The 22,472-nt window shown below is 39.6% G+C and overlaps 1 protein-coding gene across 7 annotated transcripts in view; it reads right to left on the bottom strand.

Moving 5' to 3' along the window:
• Positions 1-22,472, bottom strand: part of EYA1 (EYA transcriptional coactivator and phosphatase 1) — a 317,430-nt gene that overhangs the window by 116,571 nt on the left and 178,387 nt on the right. For 5 of the 7 annotated variants that reach the window (XM_067712078.1, XM_067712075.1, XM_067712076.1 and 2 more), the window contains 3 exons: positions 13,252-13,329; positions 2,307-2,376; positions 1,837-1,982 (listed from right to left, as the gene is read on the bottom strand). In XM_067712078.1, coding sequence (XP_067568179.1) covers positions 1,837-1,982; positions 2,307-2,376; positions 13,252-13,315 — 280 coding nt within the window. In that variant the 5' untranslated portion in view covers positions 13,316-13,329. Of the gene's footprint in view, positions 1-1,836; positions 1,983-2,306; positions 2,377-13,251; positions 13,330-22,472 lie in introns of those variants that run through there. The other 2 variants (XM_067712080.1, XM_067712082.1) reach the window with 1 other exon arrangement.

The following is a 22,472-nucleotide window of genomic DNA, read 5'->3' as shown; positions in this document are numbered from 1 at the left end:
TATTTCAGACAACAGGGCCATCTGTTGATGGTTTAGAACTAGAGAAGTCCTTACCCCGCAGCCCAGAAATTGGCAAAGGGCCCTTCCATGACTGAATGGGGAAGAGAAAGAAAAACAAGAGAGTTGTGTGAGTGGCAGCCAAGGCGGTAACAGGAATGGTACCTTCCCCCGGCAGCACTGATAGGTCTACAGTACTTGAGTATTGCTTGTACTGGAAAATACATTTCTACTTCAAATAATCAGCTTACAAATAAATTTTGAGGATATAAATTGGGGACTGCCTTAACTCACATTATAGAATTGAAGTTACACAATTCAAACCATAGACTCTTTTCCCTCTTTTAGCATAAGAATAGTTTAAAAGTAAATTACAGACAAATTTAATCTATATTTAACGTTATTTTGAGAAACGACTAAAAGTCATGGAAATGAAAGATAATTCTAGAAAGTCCATTTTATGGCTGGTTTTAAAGTCTGGTTGAAAAACGCCTCCCTAGATCACATTCAGTTGTGATCTTTTTAAAATAAAACTATGAATGTTGAAGTCATACATAATTTAGATTTTAATTTCTATATATTTTATAAGAAATTTATATATATGGCCAATTTGGGGTAAAGACAGAACAAAAAAGCAAAAAATAATTTACCTTCTAATGATTAATGAAATGCTTAAAGAAGAACATTATTTCTTTCAGACTGAGAAAAGATTATTATGAAATAACGATAGCAGCAGAAGCATAATTAGAATATTGATCACAAAATACTCCACCAGTTTTTTCTATCAGTCTTGCTTCCAAACTTTCATGTATTTTTTTCTGGATCACTAGGTTTTATTTATTTCTTAATAAAATGCCAGGGCTTCCCTGGTGGCGCAGTGGTTGAGAGTCCGCCTGCCGATGCAGGGGATGCGGGTTCATGCCCCGGTCCGGGAAGATCCCACATGCCGCGGAGCCTGCGCCTCTGGAGCCTGTGCTCTGCATACGGGAGAGGCCAGAACAGTGAGAGGCCCGCGTACCACAAAAAAAATAAATAAATAAAAATAAAATGCCAATAATCCATATGTTTCTCTTCCAACAAGTTGCAGTTTGTTTAAAATTACAGCTACCATTCAATGGAAGTGAAGGTATTCTGGAATCCTAAGCTTTTAAAAAATTAAACTTTGAGGTTTGGCTGGATTTATTTTTAATTTACAGGTATTGACCCTGTAACAATTGAGTTAAATTACACTAAGATAAAGATAATCTCCAGGTGGGAAGGAACAAATAGGGATGTGAGCTTTAAATGTTTCCTGATTGGCCTCTTTAAAGTGCAGCCCAAGCCATGATATAGATCACTTTTCCTAATGGTTGATAATGCTGAAATTTGAGTCTACTACCCCCCCTCAAGTTTAGAGCCAGGGTTTGTTGAACTCTGCTTGTACTTCTCTAATCATAGCTCAGCATCTGATAAATAGGAAATGAATCTTCACCCCAAAAGACTCCATTCACAGAAGTTTTATCAGAAATATGCACCAAAATACTTTGGATTCCAGAGCCAAGCGCTCAAGTGGCAAATTAAGAATTGAGATATAAATGGAAACAAAACAAAACAAAACAAAACGAGAGCAAGAGGGCATATGAACCATGGTATTTGCCACCTCTGACCTCAAGATAAGTAACTACCAGCTCTTCCAATGCTCATTAGAAACGATCATTTTAAGAATTTAGACACAAAAGGTGACCACCCTTTCTCAAGTGGCCCAAGAGGACCGTCTTTAAGTACCACTCCTGTGAAACTTTCACACGTACAGGTGTGCCCACTAGGCAACATCAGTGCTAAAGCCGAGGGATTACTCACCATAGGAGGAAATTCCATAGGGCTGTCCCGGCTGTGGGTACGTGGCATAGGCTGTAGCTTGTTGCATTCCTGTGGTAAACTGTGTTTGCCCATATGCAGCCATAGTTTGTGAGGAAGGGGTAGGGAGAATATGTGGGTATGGTCTGCTATTTGTCAGAAATGACAGAAAATAGAAAGCCCATGCATTAGATGGAAACATGCAAGGTAACTGATTAACAACCAAATCACAAATTCCAGTTAAGACTGTTTCTTAATGTATAACTTTCAAGTGTAATACACAAAGAACCAAAATACTACAGTGTCCCTCCTAGGTGATGCCCCAAATAAATTTGCGTAAATACATTCAGGTCTCTATGAAACACGCTTTAGTTTAAATTAAGATGTAACACGTGGGCACCAGACACGACTTGAAATAAGGTAAAAGACTACTCAGAAAAGTTATTTATTGATTAAGAGAAAATATATCTTACTTGGAAGGATAAATCTGTGGTGGGGAGAATTGGTGAGACGGTCTTGGGCTGAAGCTACTGCTCCCAATGGCTGGAAAAAGAAAAATAATGCACAATAATCCAAGCAAAATACAAAATATGTATAAAGCACTGATATAGTTTCAACCATAGGTTGTGGCCACATGAAACCGTAGACCTTTTGGACCCGCAGAAATGGCAATTTCATAAGTCAACCTAACAGAAAGTTAAACTATATTAAGGAACCTATAGGAACTGATCAAGTGATTCGAATTTTAAATCAACTCTTAGAAAACATAGTCATAATATTCTTAAATACCTGTCAGTGGCTTTTACAGTGGCAATACTTTAAGAGCACAGGGAGTCCCGGCCACTGGTTGGAACCACCGCGCTGAAAGGGGAGGGATGAACTTGAATTACAGGGCTAGGCGGGACCGGAAGGTCCTCTGGTCTATTGTTTGTGTTCAAGGGGACACACGCCCCTGAGACTGTGTTACTGAGAAATGCAGTCTAATCTCTGCTCGGGGAAGTAGAAATAGGACAGATCCTCATTTGCCTGCATTGATTCAGCAATTTTTTAAAAATAAGAATGCATTCCTACAACCATCTAAAATTTCTCAAGTTGCAAACTAAGCCCGTTTTTTCTTGCATGGAGATGGATATTCCTTTGCCTTTCAGTTATATATGCTCCACTTCAGCATTCAAGTCACAAAGTTTTTTTTTAAAGAGATTATTTAAGCATTCAAGCAGAATCTCATTTCTTTTTAATCACATATACTTGATTCAATAAGTCTCAGAAATGCACGAAACTCTTCTATCAAATATTCTTCTACAATCATTCTGAACTAAAGAAGCAAAAAAAAAAAAACGTGTTTTTTTTTCCAACATGAGGCCTTAAAATGGTAATTCTCAGCTTCTTTCATTGCTAATATGGGCCATCTATTTATGTACATAAATATCTACACACATTTACATATATACACATTTACATAAATATATACATATATACATACACACACACACACATATATATATATATACATATATATATGTATTTCCCCTTTTCCCTTCAAACTCATCCTATGCTTTTCCTGGCTAAGATGCATATGCTTTTCCTGGCTAAGATGCATATGCTTTGGGTACAATTATTATAAGATGTAATATGTTTATTTTCTTCTACGAATAATCACTGTCTGCAGAGGCTCTATTATTTATTCATTATATTCTACATTAAAACCTTTCATAAGCTTCCATGAACTCCGGGTTTTATACATTTTCATGATATCACATCAGTACAGTTATGTTTCTCAAATGTAATTTTCTAGCTTGTGTTTGGGAAAACAGTGGTGGTTTTGGGTTAGAATCTCAAAACCTATGACTAATCCTTTCCCGGTAAAGCAAATAGGCCTAACCCAGTGACAAGAGAATAGATGAAGGTCAGCAGTACTCATGAGACCTGCCAGACTTCAACCCTCTGGCTGTTGGTCTGGCAGAGATGGAGGCTATATTAATGAGAGAAGGCAGGCCAGCTTGGCTGGTGTCCCCCATCTCTTGGCACATGTTGGGTCACTACTCTGTTCCAGGCATTGCACTCCATGCTGCAGATGCAAACATGCAAAGACAAGTCCTGTCGTCACACGTGGGGAGGCCAACATACAAATAGCTACGCGAGGATTAAATACAATTTATAGAAGGGAGAGAATGCCTGGACCACAAGCGCTGCCACTTGCCCAGGCCACCTGCAATTACAACCTTTCTAATCCCCTCTTCTAGGCCTGGAAAGAGACCAAGGGCAGAGAAGATTTATCCAGCAGAGCTGCTGGAGGGGTAATATCTTCCCTGGATCATCATAGATAGAAAGAAGTTTTTAAAAAATGAAACCACAACACAAATATGTACTACCACACAAAAACCCCCCCAAAGCCATCTGAGGATGGAAGCCGCAGAAATCCCTTTTATTCTTTTCTTGCTCTGTCCCTGTGTTTTTCAAATTATGGGTCACAACCCATGAAAAGATTGTAAACTCAACTTCATAGGTTCTGCTCAGCAATTTTTTATAAACAAATAGAATAAAAGAATAGAAGATATCAGGGTGATTGTACAGCATAAGGTGGGTTCCATGAAGCTCTGATTTAGATTATATGCATAGTATATGTGTGTACACATGAAGAAAGATTTGGGAGGTTGCAGAGTGTGGTCATACAAACACAGTTTCTGGAATTAGAGTTTAATTTCAGCTCAGATTCAAGATCCAACTCTTCTACGTGGTCTTGGTCAAGTTATTTGATCCCTCTAAGCCCTGACATGTTCTCATGTAAAATGATGGCAGTAATACTACCTACACCTCATAGGATGGTTGTGAGGAGTAAATGAAGTAATGACATAAAGCAAATAATACTGTGTTTGTGTAAGAAATGTTTAACATCTCAGATTCCCAAATTCCCACTATCTTTGCCCCCACATTTGCCCTTTTTCTGTATTTTTAATTCTACTCGATGGACAGCATCACCATCTATCCAGCAAAATGCTTAAAAACAGGATTCTTTATCCCCATTTTATATATGGGGCTAGAAATTAAGTAACATGTCCAAGCAAATAAATAGGAAAGCTGGTATCTGAACCCACATCTGCCCACTCTTTCCACCAAAACATACTATCCCCTGACCCCCCTTCGTAGAAACTAGAAACCTCAGAATCATCTCATTTTTTTCTCCCTCTGTGACTCTCAAGTCACCCATCTCCAATTCAGAAACACCCATTGAGCTGTGCTGCATTCTCCAGCCCTACCCTCCTGTCCCGGGGCGGGTCCTCATTATGTCTCACCTGGACTAGAGAAACGGCCATCTAGCTACTCACCCTGCATTCCACCCACTGCCCTTTGACTCTCACTTCTGCCACCACACTGATCTTCCTTACCCGGAAACTTCTTCACGTCCATTCCCCAGTTTACAACCTCTCACCTGCACTTATACTATCCCTAGAAAAAAATTCCAAATTCCTTGGAAGATTATATAAAGATATTCAAGCATCCACCCTCCTGTGGGTTTAGAGTTACACAGCATCCCTGGACTTGAGGACTGCCCGTGCATGCCATGCATTTTCCTGTCTGTCTTGGTTGGTCTTCATGTCAGAGCCTACTGCCATGTTAATGCTCTTCTTTCCTCTGCCTGTCAAACACTCTTCCACTGGGACTAAAACATTATCTTCTCTTTAGGATAGTATCTTCTTTCTCTGTACTTTTTGGAATGTTGTAAACACACGCAAAGTTGCACTCACCACACTACATGATGGTTAGTTTATGTAGTGTATAGATGTTAGTTTCCTCGGCTACCCGTGAGCTTCCAGGGCCAAGGACCTCCTACTCTCCTTTGTTTCCTTGGCACCTGGTAGGGCCTGGCATGTGGTAGGTGATCAATAAATAACATTTGTTTAATGAGACTGTGAGGTTTAGGTCATAAGCAAAGTAGATATTTTTAAACCATAATAACTTGAAAGATGGTTAAATTATTTTAAGTTATTTATAAACACACAACAATAAACCTGATCTTTGGCAATATAAATGGGTCGATAGTTTTCCTTATGAAATAGATGTGAATAAGAACCCAGATGCTGCCCGAGTATTTGCTGCTACTTACCTGTGTGCACCTAAAATTACTGACTATGTAATGCCATGTAAACAGCCATACCCTTAGGGCTTTCTCTAAATTCAAACCCCTGTGATCTCTGTGTAGCCTAAAGTCAAGAATCTTCCACCTTCTACCTCAAGTACGTTTTTCCTTAATTGCCTAAAACACTTTAAACTTTTTAATAATAATCTAAGAATTCAGATTATTTTTAATTTCATGAGACCAGAATAACCTAAGGCAAAAAGAATGCTCCCAGGCCATTTATCAAGGTAGATAAATTGGTTCTCTTACCATTAGTAAACTCCAAAGGCCACATGGCAGAGCCCTGGGGATGTAGGGACAACAGGTCCTTCTTTGTTTTAGCACTCTTGTTTCCTATCATTGCATTCTTTCTCCTACCTCTCACATGTATGTTAAAGAAGCTCCCCAAATCTTACTGCAGGAAGGGAGAGAAGGACCCATGGTGAACTAATATTCACAAGCTAGAGAAGCCACTGAGAAAGTCGATAGAAATCTAAAAATTAGCAAGTCCTCAGTTCACGGCTCCCCTGGGCTCCCATCTCGTCCATGTCAACATCATTCAGCTGGACACACAGGTCAAAAGCCTAAAAGTTAAGTTTTGATTCTTCTCCTTTCCTCATACCCTTTTATCCTAAGTCCAGTCAGCTCTCCCTTCCAAATATAGGCTAAAAATGACAACTTCTCACTCTCTCTTGTCTGCCACTCTGTTCCAGTCACCAACGTTGGCCGTGGCCATCAGAGAGGGCAGCCAGGGCACTGCCCCCTGACCTCACCTTCCCTCCCCTCCCAGATAGGATACCGGCACACTGCATCCTGCTTCAGTGGTTCCTCCAGGAAACACGTGGGCTAACACAGTCCTCTTCTTCTGCACCAGGAAATGCTGGTCTCCCTGCTTCTCCTTACCTTCTTCCCACCCTTCTCCCAAAGAGAATTTTCCACATGACAAACAGTGATCTCTTAAAAACATAAATTAGATCATCATGTCAAACCCCTCCTTGCCCTCAACTCCAAACCCTGTTATCCTGTTTCATTTTGATTAACCCAAACTTATTCCCTCACTTCACTAAGACCTCTGCTCAGATGCCCTTTCCTGAGAGAAGCCTTCCTTCTAAAAGACACCCCTACCCACTCTTCACCATAGTCTTTGATCTGCTTTCGTTTTCTTCAGAGCACTTTTCACTGCCTATTTACTTATATTACCACTTACCTATTTATCATTTGTCTCTCCCACAAGAATGAAAGCTCCATGAGAGCAGGGACCTGTCTACTTTTTCACCTCTATAGTCCCACTGTCTAGAACATTGCCTGGCCCACAGTAGGTGCTCAATACAGAATTGCTGAATGAATGAATCAGATCCCAAAAGGTAGATCTTTTCATGAACAATTACGAAAACAAGAAATCATATTTGTCAGATGTGATTCTTTTCTCCTCTAGAAATTTCCGATTTTCAAATACCCCCAGACATCAATGTTGAATGAATGCATATCAATTGACATTTTATTTAACAAATGAATAACAAATTTGGGCTTTGTGGAAGTGGAAGCAGCAGCAGGCAAAGACATTTTGTAATCCCTCAAAGCACATTATTTTCAACTCCAATTGTTCTTAACATTTTAATCATTAAAATATTGCTTTTCATTGGTCAATAGTAAATGAGCAGAACGTCACTGTGTTTTAAAAACACAATAAACAACCTTGCATTTTTCAATTCAGCCACATGCCTTGGAAAATCAACCTCTCTCCTCCAGTTTCCCCACACCAGGATACCTGGAGATTTCACTGGAGAAGAGTGAGCCTCACTGCCTCCTTAATGCTTTAAGATGCTAGGGTTCCTTGAAGGACAAAGGTGGAAACAGCTATTACCAGTGTCAGGATGACTCCATATCTTCTTTATCCTTGCTATTTCCTTAAGATACCCAGAATATTAGGGATGTGAATTTTTAAGTTATCATAGAGAAGGAAGGTAGGCATAGTGACCACAGAGGTAAAGACCATCTTGGAGTTAATTCTTGGAGATTGCTTTCTCCAGCCTCCTCTTCCTCTTATAAACCCTAAGTCCTATTCACAGCCACTCCAGCATGCCATGGTTTTCACATCTTTACTTATGAAAGGTGGGGGGAGAGAAGGAGATGTGGGTGAAGGGGATGGAAGAGGAGGGGGAAGGAGAAAGAGGAGAAAAAGAAAGAGGAGGAGAAGAGGAGGAGAGAAGGGAAGAGAAAAAGTAAAAGACAACAGTAAATGAAGGTCCATCCCCATGGTGCTCTGTGCTTCCTATGCCTTGACCCAGTTCCCCAGGTCACCTGATCCTTTCCTCTGCGTCCAACACAGACCATCAATCTATGGCAAATGAGATTCTCTACAGCTTCAGTCTCTTCACCAAACCCTCCGCTAAGCCCTCCTCCAAGGCCCTTACTTCTCCTGCGTATCTTTTCCCAGTAGAGGCTGCTCATTCTCTCAGATTCCAGACCTACAAACACATCCTCCTTGTTGTTTCTTCCAAATCATTGTTTTTCTGCTCTCCCACGAAACCCTCCCTTCTCTGAGGTTCCTGACAACTCTTTAACACTTCCATGAATGACCCACCTCCTAAGCACTTCCCTGCATTTATCAAAAACTTTAGTATTTGACTGTGTCCCCTGACACATCCCAACATCATCCTGGGTCATGCATCCAGCGCTTTTCTCATTTCTGTCTTGGCCTCAACTCTGGCCTTCTACGTCAACCATCAAGCTCAAGACCACATCCTGGACCTCTTTCTCCATTCCAGTCTTAAGCCACAACAGCACTGACTGATTTCATTTGTTTATTTACAAACATGTACTGACCACTGCGTATGAGCTCCATTCTATGATGGCCACTGGGATTGTAAGTGTGAACAAGACAAACAGTATCTGTTCTCATAGGGCTACAGTTTAGCAGGAGGAAAGATGATGCAAAGATGATGCACAGTTTAGCAGAAGGAAAGATGATCCAGTAATTTTTAAAGGAGTGATAAAGGCTGAGGAAGGGAAGTACAGAGAACCAACTCCAGAAGCATCAGGTGGAGGCCTCACTGAGTTCTGAGATTAAGGAAGGAACATCCTCTTCTTCCAGAATTTTCATTCCTTTATTCCCATCTCATCTATTCTCCAACCCATCAAGAGAGGCAGGCCCCCTGACATCCTTATCCTCTCTCAATTTATTATCCCCTTCCTTCACTTTTTTCTATCTAGCCTAGATACATGAAGTTATTTGAAACTCGTCTTTTACTGGCATCCTCAATTTTCTTCTCATATTGAGTCACTTCAGAGAGAAAAGTAGAAGCCATCATTCATTCATGTATTCAATAATTTATCTAGTAAATATCTGAGTGCCTAACACAAGCTGGATACGTTTTCAGGTGTCAGGGATACAAATGAACAAAAGAAGACCAAATCCCTGCCATCTCAAGCTTACATTCTGGTGGGGGTGAGAGACCAGCAATAAACCTAATACACAAGTGGATGATATAGTTTGTAAAAGGTTCGAAGTGTTATTGGGTGGGTGGGGGATTCTGGAAGTCTATAGTAAGAGTTTTGTAACACTGAGTAAGGTGGTCAGGGTGAGCCTCAATGGTGGGATTTGAAGGTGGTGAAGCAGTCAGGCAGGTGCACAGAGACGTGTTCCAGGCAGAGGCACTGCCCCTGCAGAGGCCCTTATTAGAGGAACAGCAGGAGGCAAGGGAAGCAGGCAATAAGGTCTGATGGGGCTTGCAGGCTAATTGTAATGAATCGGCTTTTATTCAGAGATGAATGGGAGCCACTGGAAGGTTCGAACAGAGGAATCAGGCAGGAATTCCCTCAAAGTCTTGTCTCCTCCTCCTCCACTTCAAACTCATCTGTGTTACTTTCCATCAATCTTCCCTGATATTTCTGTGGAAAAGTTATTCCTTTTCTAGGCTGACCCACTTCTGTTCTGAATTTAAGCCATTGCTGCCCTATCAGGGTCACCTCTACCTTTCACCCCTGCCTCTATAAAGTTCGTGCTGGCAGCCCAAAACACCCTGACCTAAATGCCATCCCCAACCCTCCAGCCCTCTTTCTAACAGACTACCTTCTCTTCTTCTCCCTTTACCACTTATCGACGTGAGAGACATTTTTCTCTTTCCTGTCTCCACTTCCTCATCGTATTCATTAAGTCATTCATCCACTCAATAAACTTTATGAGCACATACTATCTGCTAGGAACTATGCTGGAGACACAGAAGTAGGGCATGTAGGCCAGCGGGCACAGGGGGAGATGAAGCCCGCTTGTCCACTGAAACTGCCATAGGTTAAATTCATTCATGCTTCTCATTTTTTATTTTCTTATTTTGAAATAATTTGACAACTGGAGAAAAGTTGCAAGAATAGTAGAAAAACTTCCCAGATCTCTTTCACCCAAATTCCACAAATGGTAATGTTTTATGAGATTAACTTTATCCTTTATTCTCTTTCTCTCTCTATATGTGTGTATTCTGCACATGTATAACTCACATTTTTTGGAGTTGCAAATATGATGCCCCTTTACTCATAAATACTTCTATATGTATTTCTTAAAAACGAGGAATTTCTTCCCCACAGTACTGTGATAAAAATCAGGAGAAACCATGATGCAATACTATTATTCACAGATACTTTCAAAAAATTATCTCTTTGCAGTTTAGTATGTGATTTTTAACTTGTACTTTAAAATGATTACTTTTTAAAAGTATGAATGTTATACATATGCTCTGCAAAAAAAATATGAAGAAGGCAGAAGGAATAAAATTCAAATTATATTCCACCATTCAGAGAGAGCCAACCATTAATTTTTATACACACAGACACAAATACATACAAATAAATGTCTTTTTAAACAAAACTGTGATTATACGGAACATATTACTCTTTTATAATCTGCTTTACACTTAATATAAGTAAACATTTTCTCATGTCATTAAGTTTTTTTAAAAAACCATTTTTAAAACCTGTATCTGAATCTATCATATAGAAGTGCTTCCTTGAAGTTTCTTTCCTGCCTTTACTTCCATTTCAATACTCTTTTTCTTCTTCCCCAATCACCTGTGCTTTCATCTCATCCTCTACCCATCTCTTAGGTATTGGTTTTCCCTGGGTTCTGTCTTCAACCTTGTTATACCCTGCTAGCGTCAACTCTCTGTACACTTTCAGAATTTCCATTCCAGATCTTTCCTGAGCTCCAACATCTTCAGGTGCATGTTAAATCACCACTAACAAGCCCTAAACAGAAGCTACCACCTTTCATCCTCAGTCATACCTCTCAGATTCCGTCACTCCTCCCTTTTCTCTCTGCTTCACTCATCCCCACCATGCTCATTGGGCACTATGACCATAAATTCTATTTCATAAATACATCTTAATCCATCACCTTTTCACAGCCATTGCCAGCACCCTATCTCAGGTCTTCAGCATTTCTTGTGAAAATGATTGCAAAAACCCCTAACTGTTCTCTCCCCTTCAGTTCCCCAGCCTCCCCTCCATCCTGCCTGAGTCCTTCCATAAGGGAAAGTGATCACGCAACCTGATGCCTTCCGTGGCACTCAGGATAAAACACACATGCCACGTGGAACACACCTGCCTGTTTAGACGCTGGTCCCTTCCTCTCCGTGCAGCACACCCCGCACTGCTCACACCAGACACACCAAGAATGCTGAACCATCAGTGGTGCCTCCCAGTTCCACACCTCCGTGCCTTGGTCTCCTCCCACGGAACACTCCACCCGTCCAGCTTCCCCATCCTCAATTCTACATGTGCTTTATTCCTACACATTCTTTAAGGCTGAGTGCAGGCATCCTCTCCAGGAAACCCTCCCTGACCACCCCACCCCAACTCGGTCTCTGTTGGGTCCTTCCTGGGTATTCTTAGGGGTCCCCGGGCCTACCTCGGCATTATCCAGCTGTGCTATGATGGCCTGGTGATTACTTCGCCCTATTAAGTCGCAAGGCAGGACCGTTCTTGTACACCTTTGAATCCATAACAGCACCAAGCACACTGCCTGACATAAGTCAAATTCTAGTAAATGCTTTATGAAAGAACTATGGGTGTAACACCTGTTGTTATCTCCTTATTGCCTCCAGCTGGTATCATCAGCATAAAAGTTGTGCATCTGCATTTCATTTTATATCTATTTATAACTCCTTCTAATTGGAGTGTATGTGAAATGATCCCAAGAGCTAGACGAAATCAATCACAAACTTAGAAAAGTATAGCATTTCCGATGGAGAGGTCTGATAAACACAGCAAATCACTTGAAAAGGGTTAAAAAATTGAAGAATTACTTCTGCTAAGAATGAGTTTTAATTGAAAGAGTCCAAGCTGGGTAATTTGGAAAAGATACAATCAGATCCGCACAGTGAATTTATTATCACAGTCACTTTCTTATCAGCAATTTCATCATCATGGAGGTGAAACTTGTATGTTTTGTTTGTTGAAGGCAGGCTTTCTCAAAATGAAAGAGATTAAAAAATTAATTAAGGATCTAAAGCTGCTTGACAAAGTCTGATCTCTAGTTGACATGACAGTTAGTTAGGAAGATGCCATGGCAAGTCTGTTTAGGGGCTATCAGAAGCCAAATTGTGCGTGATTAGAAAAATCACATAGGGACTTCCTTGGTGGCACAGTGGTTAAGAATCTGCCTGCCAATGCAGGAGACACGGGTTCGAGCCCTGATCTGGGAGGATCCCACATGCCGCGGAGCAACTAAGCACGTGCGCCACAACTACTGAGCCTGCGCTCTAGAGCCCGCGAGCCACAGCTACTGAGACCGCATGCCACAACTACTGAGCCTGCGCGCCTGGAGCCCGTGGTCCGCAACAAGAGAAGTCACTGCAGTGAGAAGCCCGCGCACCGCAACGAAGAGTAGCCCCTGCTCCCTGCAACCAGAGAAAGCACGCATGTGGCAACGACGACCCAACACAGCCATAAATAAATAAATAAATTTGTTAAAAAAGAAAAAAAAATCACACAGATGAGAGACAGAGGGAAGGAGTCATCAACATAATAAAGATAATTTAGAGAAGACGGAGAACAATTCCCCTTTTGATTTTTTTCTCCTTTACAGAATACCAACATTTTCAGCAAACACTTCATCACACCAAACAAAAACATCAGAATTGCAAATATGTGACGCTGAGAAAAACTATACAGTATTACACAGATGATATCCACATATATACACATACACATGCACACACACACATACATATACACACATATATTTGTATATGTAAACTAGGAAATATAATGTTTCATATTACTGTGAAAATCTAATATTTATTCCTTACCTGAACCTGAGAAATTGTCTAAAGACCCGTCTGCTGTTGTTGAAACTATTTCACTGCTGCTCATTGGCTCTGTTTTAACTACAAAAATAAACAACATATATCATATACCCAATTAATATTTATAAAGGCACAGTAGAGAAGATATAACATTCAAAATAATTATAAGAAAATCATTTAAAAATCAATCTTTTCATATTTGAATATAAATCAGATTAATATTCCTAATAGAGTCTTTTTAAAAGAAATTCCCATGTTAAGTTTTTCCTCCTAAGGAAACAATCTATTGTGGCAAGTTACCTTTTAATAGAAACACTTTAAAAGTAGTTCAATTCATTGTTGTCTTAAATGTTTACTAAATTGCTTACTAAAATAAATAACTTATGTCTCAAAATTTACAAAATGTGGATGTGAAATTATTTCCTTGGGTTTGTAGCCATTCGGCCAAATAGAGTCCAAAGGATAGAAGAGAAAGACTTGAAGAAGTGGGAAATAACACCAGCTTTCATGATGCTCAAGGACAGGTGCACGCACACACACACTTTCTCAGTTATCCAGCATGGCTAAAAAACAGAGTGCTCACTTTAATGGACTGTTATTACCACCCAGCCATGACAATTCATCAAGGTCTGATGTACACTTAGTACCCAAACCACACTAAATATAAATGAAGCAGAAATAAAATTTTCCATTTCAAAATAACAATAGCAGACAGTTTGTGGAAAGCATAACCTTCAGTAAAGTCCCTTGGGTCTGTAAACTAAAAACATTTCTCTTTATGCTATAGGTTCTCCAAAGGAAATCTACTATACTGATATAGTGAGGGGATTATTGCATCCCTACAGATAAGGCAGAACACCTCAGAACCCTATTTCCCCTAGTTTTAGCTTTTTTAAAATAATAAAAAAAAAATAGCATCATTGTTTTCCCTAGAAACTACTAGTGAAGTTCTTGTTTCCCTAGAAACTACTAGTGAAGTTCTGTCACTGGAATTTGCCTAGCCTACTTTGTGGAAGTTATACATCCCTATGAACAGGTTTTCAAGAAGAGTGTAATAATACTTTAGAGGCTACTTAAAAATCAATAACATGTTTCCCAAAACGAAGGCCCTAACAAGAGAATATTTGGGGTGGCTTCTCTCACCAAGTAAGCACATTCTGGAATGGGAAAGGATGATGGAGAAAATGAAGCTTTTCCTTCTCTCAACACTGCCAATCTCTTATAAACATCAGACAAAGGACAAATTCACCCTCTTGGGCCTTCAAATCTTTTATGAGTGCATAATGAGTAATTCGAAAATTCACATTATAAATAGTTGCAGCAGATAGTCAGTTTCAAAAAAAAAATTATTTAGACTGTCTCTAAACCAAGTTGAAAAATAAAACCAGTGAGTCCAAAGGGAATCACTTCAATTGATTGTTTTAATGTAGACCAAACAATAGTGTAACTGAAATTTTCTCTTTTCCACCAGTTGTTTCAGATTAGAAGTCTTAGTTGATGCTAATAAATTCTGATATAAGCCTGTATTTCCCTCCTCTCTTCACGCCTCCAGGAAACCTAATGATTTTGCTCTTCATAACCATTATATAGTTACAGATTTAGGAAGGCAGGGACACCACTGCTGGTGCACGGTTTCATACCCAATTGTCCACATCCTTATTTTACATCTTTAAAAAGAACTCATATAACGCCCTGTACATAAAAAACAATGGTTCTATTTCACTCTATACTGGACAAATTACCATGGGATCTGAACTCAGTATCAAATACCACACACCCAGAAAAAGATCAGAATTAGGCCCAAGGGGAATGGGTCCTACAAAGTACCTCCTACGTGTCAGATTCTTTGTAGACATTTTGATTAATCTCTTTAAACAATTCTACAAGTAGGCCTCGGAACACAACACACAAACTCACTAGTTACGTACTGCCTTCTTGTTTCACAGGCAAAAACTGAAATCAGAGGGGTTAGGAAATTGCCCAAAGTTACACAGTAAGTGGCAGAAATGGGATTTCATGTTGGATATATTTTATTCCTAGTCTTGAAAACTAGCAGTAAGCGGCACTTCCCAATAATTAGAGCTACTCGACAACAGAGCAAGGCACTGCCACACCTGGTGGACACGGTGCAAAGCAAAACCCCTGCAGTCCTTGTCTTCCTAGAGCGTTCACGCTTCCAGGCTAGTGAACTTGCTGGAAGATCTCAAGCAGAAAGTCCACGCCTACCCGTCTGCCTGGGAAAGATGGTGAAGAAGAAATTTACAGTGTGAGATGTTAGCCCAGATGACTTCTAAGTCTTGGCCAAATCTAAGGTCTATGAATCTGTAGACTGGACTATAAAATTCACGAAAGCTTGACTACCAAACCACTGCCAAACCACTCCTACTCCTGTACCCCAAGACCTACCCCAGCTACTCTCCATAATTAGCTTAATCAAGTACAGCTTTCACTCCCAAGAGGCGCATTCAATTATACTTGCAATGCCATTAAAACTAGGCAAAAAGAATAGGAAGGAAACGAAGAGGATACTTTTTCTTTTAGGACCCCAGCCCATTGCTTTTTGCCATTGTTCAAATATACTCATCTATACACTAAAGAATAAAGACTCCCTTTTCCTGATGAACCCAAGTTTTTAAAAGGCTCTCTGTTGAAGAGAAGAGGCAGTATATAAAGGAACTACCAGGATATTCGCGATTTTATCAGGCACTGTAATTGAATCTGTGATCACCAGCTACCTGATGCTAAAGAGACTGGTGATTTATTGTGATGGAAAAGAGTTTCTGAATGAAAGCCAAATAAACGGAGACCACTGCTGGCTTTGTGGTTGCCAAGCATACATCCACCAGAAAGTTAAAAAGAATCCTCTCTGGCCACCAGAACTTTACCCATCCTCACTAGCGCCATGACATTTTTAAATATGCCACAGGTGATATAATAGAGCACCTTTCTAAGGCTCTGAATTTAAAAACACAACATGCTGAATTCTTTTCTGTAAGTTTGAGAGATTTCAAATGCTGTCATGTCTGAGAACAATGATCCCATCTGAGCTATTTATCTGAAAAGAAAAATCTGAGTGACGTGTTCTCCTCTAAATAATGGCAGAATTCTTTTATCTCTGCCATACTTTTTCCTGCATTACGTGACTTCAGTCTATCAGAAAATAACAACTTTTAGTCTCTTTTGCCACCACTCAAGAGTCTCTCTTTTTCCTACCACTCCAAATTTCCAATCTTCCATCTGATACTTAAGGACCTACTCATCCTTTAAAAATATTCAGAAATTCTCCTTTACCCCTTTAATCTCCCTGATCCCCTCAACAGCTTCACCTGTCCATGTACTTTAGGCCTGAGTTATCCTGGGCAACTTGCTACCTTCCAGAAGTGCCACAAACTTCCATCTAGCAATTTCTTTGCACTTTGGTTTTGGAGGCAAATAATCCAGCTACCTGCTATAAGACTTTGTAAAAGTTATATGATCTCTTCAACCTTAATTATCTCATATAAAATATTTTAAAAGTAATATCTACAGTGATATATACATACACACACATATGTGTGTGTGTAGGTGTGTGTATATATATATATATATACACACCTACATACACACACACACACACACACAATGGAACGCTACTCAGCCATAAAACAAATAAAATCTTTCCATTTGTGACAACATGGATAGACCTTGAGGGTATTATGCTAAGTGAAACAAGTCAGAAGAGAAAGATGCCATACGCTTTCACTTTTATGTGGAATCTACAAAACAAACGAACAAACAAAGCAAAACTCATAAAGAGAACAGACACTCATAGATACAAAGAACAGATCGGTGGTCGCCAGAGGAGTGTTGTGGGTGGGTGAGATGGGTGAAGGGGGTCAAGAAATACAAACTTCCAGTTATAAAATAAACAAGCCATGGGGATGTAATGTACAGCATGGGGGCTACAGTCAATAATATTGTCCTGCATATTTGAGAGTTGCTAGAAGGGTGCATCTTGAAAGTTCTCATCACAAGCAAAGAAAATATCTATATTATAGAAATGCAATAAGGATCCATAAAAACGTACGTAAAGTACCTGATACAAATAAGGAACTGAAACTATATTTATCATCATCATTAGTAGCAGCAGTATTATACCTACCTACTCTGAATGCCTTTCTCCTGGGGAATAGTACCAGGGAGCAATAGGGAACAGAGTTAAAATATATAATAAATAAATGAATGAATGAATAAGGGAAGGAATAAAGAGTTAAAAGCACCAGCTTTGGAATTATCAGTTGAAGTTCAATCTAGCTTTGCTATTAACAGTATGAACCTGGAAAAATTACTCAACTTCTGTGTGCCTCAGCTTCCTGCTCTATAAGTGGGGATAACATGCTCACGAGAAGATTAAAAAAGATAAATGCTTAAAAATCATTCAGCACTGTGCTAGGTCCAGAGGCCATGTTTTTATAGTTACTTCTATCATTAGAGTGTCTTTATTAAAGTAATTATGAGAAATCAAAGTGTTTCTTCTGGGACAGAATCTGTTACAAACTTCACATTAAAGTTAAGTTTACCCTTTGAAAAGTAAATTAGAATAATCTAAAGCTAAGTGACTTGTCTAAGATCAACCATTAGGGCAACTGCCTCAGGACAGCCAAAATCAAATCAAGGTAACTTGGCGGTAACTCAAGAGGAAGGACTAAATCATGATTATATTAAGTAAACATATCTGCTAATCCCAGAGTCCTAATTTATCCCTCTCCTCCAACTCCCTTTCCGCTTTGGTAACCATAAGTTTGTTTTCTATGTCTGTGAGTCTGCTTTTGTTTTGTAAATAAGTTCATTTGTGTCATATTTTAGATTCCATGTGTAAGCGATATCATATGGTATTTGTCTCTTTCTGACTTACTTCACTTAGTATGATAATCTCTAGGTCCATCCATGTTGCTGCAAATTCTGCCCATTTTTTAATTGGGTTGTTTGTTTTTTTGATGTTGAGTTGTATGAGCTGTTTATATATGTTGGCTATTAATCCCTTATGGGTCATATCATTTGCAAATATTTTCTCCCATTCAGTAGGTTGTCTTCATTTTGTCAATGGCTTCCTTTGGTGTGCAAAAGCTTTTTAGTTTAATTAGGTACCATTTGTTTATTCTTTTATTTTTATATCTTTATTGGAGTATAATTGCTTTACAATGTTGTGTTAGTTTCTGCTGTACAACAAAGTGAATCAGCTATATGTATACATATATCCCCATATCTCCTCCCTCTTGAGCCTCCCTCCCACCCTCCCTATCCCACCCCTCTAGATCGTCATAAAGCATCAAGCTGATCTCCCTGTGCTATGCAGCAGCTTCCCACTAGCCATCGATTTTACATTTGGTAGTGTATATCTATCAGTGCTACTCTCTCACTTCATCCCAGCTTCCCCTTCCCCCATTGTGTCCTCAAGTCCATTCTCTACACCTGTGTCTTTATTCCTGCCCTGCTATTAGGTTCATCAGTACTGTTTTTTTAGATTCCATATATGTGCGTTAGCATATGGTATTTGTTTTTCTCTTTCTGACTTACTTCACTCTGTATGACAGACTCTAGGTCCATCCACTTCCTACTATATATATAAAATAGATAAACAACAAGGTCCTACTGTACAGCACAAGGTACTGTATTCAATATCCTGTAATAAACCATAAGGGAAAAGAATATGACAAAGAATACGTATATATGTATAACTGAATCACTTTTCTGTACAGCAGAAACTAACGCAACATTGTAAATCAACTATATTTCAATTTTTAAAAAATGGTCAGGAGAACTAGACATTTTTCCAACGAGGAAATGCAGATGACCAACAAGCACATGAAAAGATGCTCAACACTGCTAATCATCAGGGAAATGCAAGTCAAAACCACAATGAGATATCACCTCACACCTGTCAGAATGGCTATCATCAAAAAGAACACAAATAACAAACGGAGAAGATGTAGAGAAAAGGGACGCCTTGTAGACTGTTGGTGGGAATATAAATTGGTGCAGCCACTGTGGAAAACAGTATGGAGGTTTCTCAAAAAACTAAAAATAGAACTGCCATATGATCCAGCAATTCCACTCCTGGGTATGTACCCGAAAAAAATGAAAACACTAATTTGAAAAGATCATGCACCCCAATGTTCACAGCAGCATTATTTATAGTTGCCAAGATATGGAAGTAACCTAAGAGTCCATCAATGGAGGAACGGATAAAGAAGATGTGATATATATATATACACACAATAGAATGTTACTCAGTCTTAAAAAGAATAAAATTTTGCCATTTGCTGCAACATGGATGAACTTGGAGGACATTATGCTAAGTGAAATAAGTTGGAGAAAGACAAATACTATATCACTTATATATGGAATCTAAAAAATACAACAAACTAATGAATATATCAAAAAAGAAGCAGACTTACAGATATAGAGAACAAACTAGTGGGTACCACTGGGGGGGGGGCAATATAGGAGTGGGTAAGTGGGAGATACAAACAACTGGGTATAAGATAGGCTCAAGGATGTATTGTGCAACATGAGGAATATAGGCAATATTTTGTAATAACTGTAAATGGAAAGTAACCTTTAAAAATTAAAAAAAAAAAAGAAGACATACACCTCAGTCATTACAATCTTTCTGAAGAAACAAGCTAGTGGGAGGATGGTGAACATGGCAATTGTGATAGAGGATTCCAGGAGAAAATGTGGGCATTTCTCTCCAGCACTGCTTAGTGGCCCATGGAAAAGAGAACCCTGTATTTGTTCACCATAAATTTAACTGGAGACAGAGCTATCAGATCATTGGAGCTTGGGGACTTTAGCTATAAAGATCATCCAACGAACCCATCATACCATGATTCCTTGCTATCAAGCAACTTCTCATTATAATCTGAATGTTGCAGTCACATAATCTCCAGGAAGATGACAGGCTGATCAGAGGAGATAAGTACCCAGTCCATTTGTTTAGCTATATTTCTCACTATAAATTAAGAGGGCAGTTAAAGCACGTTCTCCCCCAGAGGACAGCTGTGCCGGATGGACTGGGAGCCGGCCTCTGTGTTAAGAATTTGCCCAGGGGCTTCCCTGGTGGCGCAGTGGTTGAGAATCCGCCTGCTAATGTAGGGGACACGGGTTCGAGCCCTGGTCTGGGAGGGTCCCACATGCCGCAGAGCAACTAGGCCCGTGAGCCACAGCTACTGATCCTGCGCATCTGGGGCCTGTGCTCCGCAACGAGAGGCCGCGGTAGTGAGAGGCCCGCGCACCGCGATGAAGAGTGGCCCCCGCTTGCCACAACTAGAGAAAGCCCTCGCACAGAAACGAAGACCCAACACAGCAAAAATTAATAAATAAATTAAACTCCTACTCCCAACATCTTCTTAAAAAAAAAAAAAAAAAAGAATTTGCCCAGGATTGCAGCAAAGGCACCAGCCTGGGTAAGCCGTAGATCCTCCCCAGGTAGTATCTAAGCTCATCTCATAACTTTTCTTCTAACTGTGACAGTACAGCTTGCCTTTGCTTGGCACACGCTTGGTCTTCCTCTCTATTTTGTTTCCTACTTCAATGCTCCAGGACTTTACAAACTCTGTTCATTATCCCTCTACTACTCTTTATGATTCCTTTCTCTCTTCTATTTCAATGAGATTTACTTTCATTCCACTTTGGTAATTAAATACTTCAGCTACACCACTTCCTAGAACCGCACTGCCTCTAAATAACGCCACCTTTTACCTTTTTCATTTGCTCACTTCTGCTGGACTAGCTCTTAATGCTCCTCAGAATATCCCGTCTTTCTAAACCCCTATCCATTCTCCCACTCCAACCACACCAGCCCAGTCTGGAACCCAGAACTCCCACCCTAGAATCCCAAGCGTCACCTCATTTTTCCAAGCATCTTTTTTGCCAAGCTCCATTCTCGGGATTGGCAATCTCTTACTGTTCACTCTTCGGCTCTGTTCTGGCTGACTGAGCATAAGAGAGGAGACCACAATTCACCCGCTAACTGAATCCACTAAAATGTATGCTTTCTGTATTCTTCTGAGTCATCCTGTTGCTTGACAATCCCACCTTTCCATTTCTACTGCCTGAAAGTTTCCATCAAGTCTTTTCTACTTTACTCAACACTCCAAACCGCACCTTATCCCCCATCCTCTTTAGCACATGTCCTCGCCAACTATTTTATAAAGAATGTAGAAGCTGCATTAAATCTTTCAATGATCTTTCTACAACATTTCCCATTTTCCCACTGATGAATCTCAATAGAGGTTTTCTTTCCTCTAGCAGCGTTTAAATTTTATACCTTTATTCTTACGCCACGTCCATACCTTCTTTGCAACAATGCTCCAATATTTGATTGTTTGGTCTCAACATCTTCAATCGTTCCATCTCGAGGGACTACTTCCTTCTACTTCCCCTAATTTTAAAAACAGGCAGCAGCACTATTTACAATAGCCAGGACATGGAAGCAACCTAAATGTCCATCAACAGAGGAATGGATAAAGAAGATGTGGGATATATATACAACAGAATATAACTCAGCCATAAAAAAAGAACAAAATAATGCCATTTGCAGCAACATGGATGGACCCAGAGATTGTCATACTGAGTGAAGTCAGTCAGCATGAGAAGGACAAATATATGATATTGCTTATATGTGGGATCTAAAAAAAGGGTAAAGATGAGCTTATTTACAGACCAGAAATTGAGTCACAGATGTAGAAAACAAACTTATGGTTACCAGGGGGAAAGAGGGGAGAGGGATAAATGAAGAGATTGAGATTGACATATATATAAAATAGATAACTAATAAGGACCTACTACATAGCACAGGGAACTCTACTCAATATTCTGTAATGACCTATACAGGAAGAAAATCTAAAGAAGAGTGGATATATGTATAACTGAATCACTTTGCTGTACACCTGAAACTAACACAACATTGCAAATCAACTAGACTCCAATAAAAAATTTTTTAAAAATCCAATAAATAAATAAGGCAGGTCTGCCCTGATTTTAAAAAAACTTCTCTCAAGCATGATCTACCTCTCTCCCTTCTTTCATCACTAAGGTTTCTGAAAGTTTGCCTTCAAGTCCTTAATATCTACTTTGTCTTTAATCCTTTGTATCATCCCTTTATAGCTACTATTTTACTAAAAGGATTTTCCTAATTGCCCGATGCAAACTTTTTCCATCCTGATTTTCCTTAATTCTTC

The sequence above is a fragment of the Pseudorca crassidens genome, chromosome 17, assembly GCF_039906515.1.
Source record: "Pseudorca crassidens isolate mPseCra1 chromosome 17, mPseCra1.hap1, whole genome shotgun sequence".
NCBI classification, from domain to species: domain Eukaryota; kingdom Metazoa; phylum Chordata; class Mammalia; order Artiodactyla; family Delphinidae; genus Pseudorca; species Pseudorca crassidens.
The sequence above is the reverse complement of the archived record's forward strand: the minus strand, read 5'-3'. Positions and strand labels throughout refer to the sequence as shown.